At 39.7% G+C, this 6,343-nt stretch overlaps 1 protein-coding gene across 1 annotated transcript in view; it reads right to left on the reverse strand.

Annotated features, from left to right (window-relative positions):
- Positions 1-4,045: 4,045 nt before the first annotated feature.
- Positions 4,046-6,343, reverse strand: part of LOC118403118 (transmembrane protein 169-like) — a 26,660-nt gene continuing 24,362 nt past the window's right edge. Inside the window, exon 3 of the mRNA XM_035801595.1 lies at positions 4,046-5,148. Within this exon, the coding sequence (XP_035657488.1) occupies positions 4,145-5,086 (942 nt within the window). The 5' untranslated portion in view covers positions 5,087-5,148 and the 3' untranslated portion in view covers positions 4,046-4,144. The remainder of the gene's footprint in view (positions 5,149-6,343) is intronic.

Consider the following 6,343-nt stretch of genomic DNA (forward strand, 5'->3'; position numbering starts at 1 on the left):
CACCTCTGCCGGCTGAAGTCCTTCCCCAGCTTATGTTACTGGTTTTATGCCACCGGAGGAATCTGCTTGGAGATTAGCTCGGTGGTACAGTCCATCAAAGGACCATTTCAAATGTGGCTGGACAACTGTGACCTTTGCTGATATTGAGGTCGCCCCACTCTAGTCTTTTTCTCACCAGACTCCATTTTGTGTGATAAATCTCCAATGTCAAACAGTGCTGGGGGAAAAGTAGCTGCGCATTTGTGCGCCCTCATTCTTCATTTGGGTGCAAATATCAGTATATTAAAAACAAAGATGCAAAAATCGGTTTTAGAGTCAACATTTTCAAAATGATGAGCAGATTTTTACATTATATGTGATTCCGATATTTCTGGTTGTTCATACCATACAAAAATGTACATAATCATAGAACTTGCTTGCAATGGCATTTTAATCATACAAAATTATAAAAAGCTAAGCGTAAAATCCTTCCTAAAATCTTTAAGCTATTTTGTAGCGGCAATGCACAATTCTTACGTGAATATGTTTCTTAATCGTTGACATAATTATATATGACCTAACTTCTACTGTAACAGTACAAAACATACATTTTGTTACAATCTTGCTCTGAGCTTTTGCATGTGAGACACAATGGAGTTTTTAAAGAATTGTTGAAATTATATTGAATATTGTGAAATACATATTAAGTACATCAAACAAGAAATACATGTTCTTACACAATGTATATGGCACAAACATTTCTCTGAGATGGCAACATTTCACAAATATCAAATCTTACAGAATATACAAAACACAAAGTCATTGCCTATTATCAAAATACATGCAGGATGAAATCAACTGTAACAGTTGGTTTAAGTACCCAACTGCACATATCATATTAAGTAGGTAGCTTTTGCAACAATTTCTTTTAATTTAAATTTCTTCTGAAAACTAGACTAGCACTAACCACAAAAACTTTGCTTTCCACTGTCTGAATAAAAAAAAAGTATTGGAAATTAGATATGTAAATAAATAAAGTTTTCAAGGCCATAGAAATGTAGAGATATTCAACGTTTTCATACAATGGAAAAAAAACTCATCCAACTGATTGGTTTTAGATATTTATGTTTATCTTCAGGGAGGGGAAATTTATTGTCTTTGCGCTGTTACTTCCTCTGTTCCAAACAAATTAAATCGATAACCTGAACCCAATGGCCTTCATCATGACTACTGGTAACATTATGTAGCAAGTGGTAGGACAGAGCTGGAGGGGCTACGAGGGGCGTTCAATAAGTAATAACTCTGACTCATTTCCCATAGAAGGAGATTAATGAAACTTGGCACAGTTATTAGTCTTTCTCTTCATAGGAACCACCCAGAGTTATGCATTTCTCCCATCGTTTGATGCAGCTCTGGACACCGTTTTTGTAGGACACTTCCAGGTTGGTCCTCCAACAGATGCCTGAATGGCGGAAGAGGGACGACCAGGTCTGGGAGCTGTTTCCACAGACTTCCGGCCTTGTTTGAATTCAGGATGGCAGCGTTTTACAAGGTCATATGATGGGGCATCATCACCATAAGTTTCTTTCATTTCATCAAAAGTCTCCTTTGGTGTGTGTCCTTTCAAATACAAAAACCGGATCACTGCGCGACACTCAACTGGCTCCATTTCACACCTGGTCCATTTCACACCTAGCTCAGTTCAAACACCAGTAAATCAGAAACCACAATTAGTTTAGGGCTTGTTTTTGCAACATAAACTATAGAGATATGAATCATTACACATGCAAAATTTCATTTAGATCAAACATCTGAAAGTGGGTCAGAGTTATTACTTATTGAACGCCCCTCGTATATCAATGTGCTTGAGTAAGAATAAACAAAGCAGTTGCTTGCTAGGCTAGATCATATAAAGTAAGCATTATGCATTTGCTTGCAAATTTTACCTTTTGATTTACCTTTTGATTTTTCTCCCTTAATCATGATACAAAACTCATTTGCAGCCTTCCAAGCAAAATGACACTTTTTAGGGGTCAGAAGACAGGTCCATATTTCCACAGTCATCAACATTATCTAATGCAAGGTACATTCTACTATCCTTTATATGGTTTGAATTCCTGGAATTTTGGCATAATTTCTAGGAATGTGAAAGCAGCATATCTCAAATGAGAATTTATGACAGTTTACACTATAATGTTAAATTGGTCGGGCTGGAATTTGGAACTATCAGTCTCCCACAATGTTATGCAAAATAGATGGGCCTTACTGTAAAAGGGGAAATGTTCACAGATATCTAATTCCTAGCAAGGGATGGCCAGAATAAACCCCCGTGACCCAACCTCTGCTTGGAGAATAGCTTAGGCTACTATGGCTGTATTTCAGACTAGTCAATACAGCGTACATAGGCCATTACACAATTTCTAACTGTCTGGGCCTGACTATGCGTCCTCCACTAGAAAGGCCATTCTGAAGAAAGGCTTGACCAGTGGAAGGGCTGCTAGCAGTGTGATTTAGTCAGGACGATGCATACATACAAAATTGTACATGCAACTGTTTTCTAAATGCACTCGGAACTTGACCATTGGCACAGCACTGAACAGGACTTTACCTATTGTGTACAATGAGAAGATTATGGTACTCACTTTTGACACCTTCTTTTTTTGGAAGATTCAGACTTGGACGAGTACTGCAAATACACTACCATTCTGTACAACTCAGCTGCACATATTTAAGCAAGTATCTCACTGGACTGCAAAAATTGTGGCAAATGAAGCAAATATTTGCCAAGGGGTGCAAAACTGCACAAATCTTTTAATCAACAAAATGGTGCAAAATTGTAAACAATTCCTTTTCGCAAATTGATGCAAATCTCTTTTCTGATCATTAATTTGTGTTTGTACGTTGGATTCTAGTTCAGTGGCAACACTGCAATTTCCAATAAATTATCCTGTATCAAAACTTAGAATATAACATTTGGCCATTTTGTTGGCTCATCTATTATAGGCTTCATACACAAATGTGTTGCAATTCAGCATGACTGTAACGCAAAACAGCCACAGACTTGCAAACTATAGCTAGGCACAATTTCGTAGTGCTTTTGCACAGTCCAGTGAGATATCCACTAACACTCATTTCATATAAAGTTACGAGTTGGACTTATTATTACAACTACTATTAAAAGTTTCTTTTATTATGGCACCAATAGATGACGTCCCAGCAAGTACTATGATGGTGATCTTGCTAATTCATTTGCACCTTTTTTAAGAACAATTTTCATTGTACTTTTTTTGTCGCTTCTTCTGGTAAAAGAAAGGCTACTGTTTCATCCACACAACTATATACTTTGTCCTACATGTACGCTCTCTGTCTTGCTTAATTGACACATTGCACAAGGACTATCTAATACCTATTATGAGAGGCACTGTTAAGGTTAAGTCAAAACAGCTGCACAGTAAAAGAAGTGTCCATTCGTTTTCAGACACAAGTACCCCTGTACATAGTAAATATGGTGTAGCAAAAAACTTATACAAACTGTTGGTAAGAGAAGTTTCGTACTGTAGTGTATTGTACACATAATGAATATCTGATTATGAGATTCACGAGAGGCGATCAATAAGTTCGCGACCTCAACCTGAAAAAAGGTGCACAACTCCAATCTATATCAATATCCCCCAAATTTCAAATTATTCTGGTCATTACTTTCCAGTCGACATCGTTTTCAAAATCAGGTATGCATGTATGTAAGTGGCAAAAAACAAGGGAGAACTGTGATACTGATAGGAGCTGTGTGGGTTGCGCCCCTCGTGCTATGAAATCTTCAAGACATTCTCAAAATGGTATTTTGACTTGAAAGAAGTGGGTATCTGACTTCAAGGAGAGCAAGTTGACCCGCACACATCAGGTCGTAGCTCAATGGTCCATGTTTTTCCTTCTCTCATATAAAGTTGCAGGCAACACTCAGCATTGCTTGAAAAGTAATGATCACAATGACTTAGATTTTGGTAGAAATTCATTCAAGGCCTGATACTAAATGATTATAATTTAAAAATGTGAGTTTTGCACCTTATTTTTGTGAGATAACAAACTTATTGATCACCCCCCTCCTAGCTTGAAGTACTTTGCCTCTGTAGACAGTTGCACAAGTTGTAACGTTGATACAAATTATTTACACTGTAGATTCCGAGTGTGGTGGTGGGCTTGCTGGGTCTTGTTGCGCTAAGGTTTCTCCCTCGGGGGTCGTTAGTTCAACAACGTCGTACGGCGAACAACTGTCCAATCGCAACTTGCTACACATCCATCCGAAGAAACCTTTCTCGAAGTCGCCGACGTCCTCGCGCCAACTGTCGCAGTACCATGACAACTGGACGCACGCCGAATATCCTCCGAGACTGAGAGACACGACCACGATCAAAATGGGGTAGAACAGAATCAACAGCGGACATATGCTAACCTTATGGAGAAAAGTCCTCTCTTCGTTGTAGTGGAGGAATATGTTGTACCACGTGATGGTCCCGTAATAGAACGCGACGAAGAACGCGATCACAAACACGACAGGAAAGCACAATACACTCCATATGAATATATGGATGCCTTTGTTGATACCCCAAATACAGTCGTCTTTCGGGGTATTTTCTTCTTCTTCTTTTTCCTCGCTTATCGTGCTCAGCTCCGCAATTTCTTTATCCGTCAGGTCAAGCTGAATGTCGACCATTTGACCCCGTTTCTTTCCACGCGTGATTGTCCCCGTGAGCGTCACGGTTCGGTAGTTTGAATGGATCTGGTTTAAGTCGGTGACGGGTGATTGGTTCGTCAGCCTCAGCGTTTGGCTGTGATTGGCTGGCATGATCGGGTGTTCGTTGAGGTTTAGTACGCCGCTGATCGTGGGAAGCGTGCTGGAACTCCCGGCCTGGGCGCCCATCTCCCGACCTTCGTGAAGGCAGTTGTGGAAGTTCGTCGGGCGCGGGATTCTTTCCTGTTTCATCTCCAAACTCTCCACGCTCTTGTTCTTGGGATGACTGACGCTGAAGCTGCTTGTTCCGCTGAGTGATTCGCTCTCTGTCGTAGGCGATCGATCGGCATGCCTGGTTTTCTGCGTAGCTTTTGGCATCTTTATCAAATTTGGCACGGTGATGCTTGAGAAGTCCACACTCTGTCACCCGTCTACATTATCTGCAGAAAAACATAGAATCCAAAATGAAAATAGCTTGCATTAGAACACCGTAATTGGAACATATTTCACTCTTAAAATGACATTTGGAAGGAAATCTTCCAAATTAGCTGGTTTAGAAGATTAAAACAGACAACTGCGTCAAATTAGGCTCCAGTCTGTCTTATCTATGTGGCTGCCATGCCAGCCTTCATTAATGCATGTATCAATAACTAGGTAAGAAAGAAAAAATATTACATACATACACACATACATATTCATACTCTTTATTGAGAAAAGAACAAACTAGCTTTATTGTCTTTTAAAGTCTTTAGGAAAAAGTCTGCAGTTATGAAAAAAGCTGCTAGGAGGTTCAAAACCTACTGTTATTACTGATATTTTCAATGTACTGTTATGTTCACGGTTTTCACAGTGACAACTGTAACGTGAACTTATCATTACTGATAACAAATAATTCACAGACTTTTTTAATGTGCACTTGCCGTGACAGTGAACATTTAGTTCCGAGAACAAGTTAAATTTTCTCAGACCGTGAAAGTTTGGTGCCGAGAAGACAAAGTGAATTACAGTATACCCCTTTGTACCAGCCACCTGAAAATCACTACCATAGCACATTCATAAAACAAGATATCAAAACCATAGGATCTACTGCAGTACCATGGAAAGCCACCTTGGGTAAAATTAGTATTTCTTCATTTTGCCGACACCTACCAACATATCATAAAGATCCGTCCATAACTAGACTTATTCTGTCCATACACAGACATACATTGTACACGCAGGAAATCATTATCGACCTTCTTGGCAATGGTAATAACAAGCAATACTACATATTACTAGTAGATCAGGGCTCTAGCCAGGTCGAATTTCTTTTCCGTCAGCCAATTCCAGTCGTCGTGAAAACCGCGAAAACTTATTTTCCCATGACACTACAAAGTGGTAAATGTTGCCATTGAGACCCTGAAGAACCGGTTTTAATGAGATTATCGTATGCAAAAGAGCGCCGACACACATTGTCAACAGTCATAACAATAGCGAAACAAACAGTGTGCGGCTTTTACGACCGTGGACGGCGTCCCCAACCCGCCTGTAGCTTCCACCAAGGATTTTTGTCCGTCAAGGTTGACGGATTGCTTTTAAAATTTTTCAGTCAGATGCAGCAAATTTCCGTCAATTGACGGAAAAACGGACGCTGGC

Source organism: Branchiostoma floridae, chromosome 16, assembly GCF_000003815.2.
Source record: "Branchiostoma floridae strain S238N-H82 chromosome 16, Bfl_VNyyK, whole genome shotgun sequence".
In the NCBI taxonomy this organism is placed as follows: Eukaryota; Metazoa; Chordata; class Leptocardii; order Amphioxiformes; family Branchiostomatidae; genus Branchiostoma; species Branchiostoma floridae.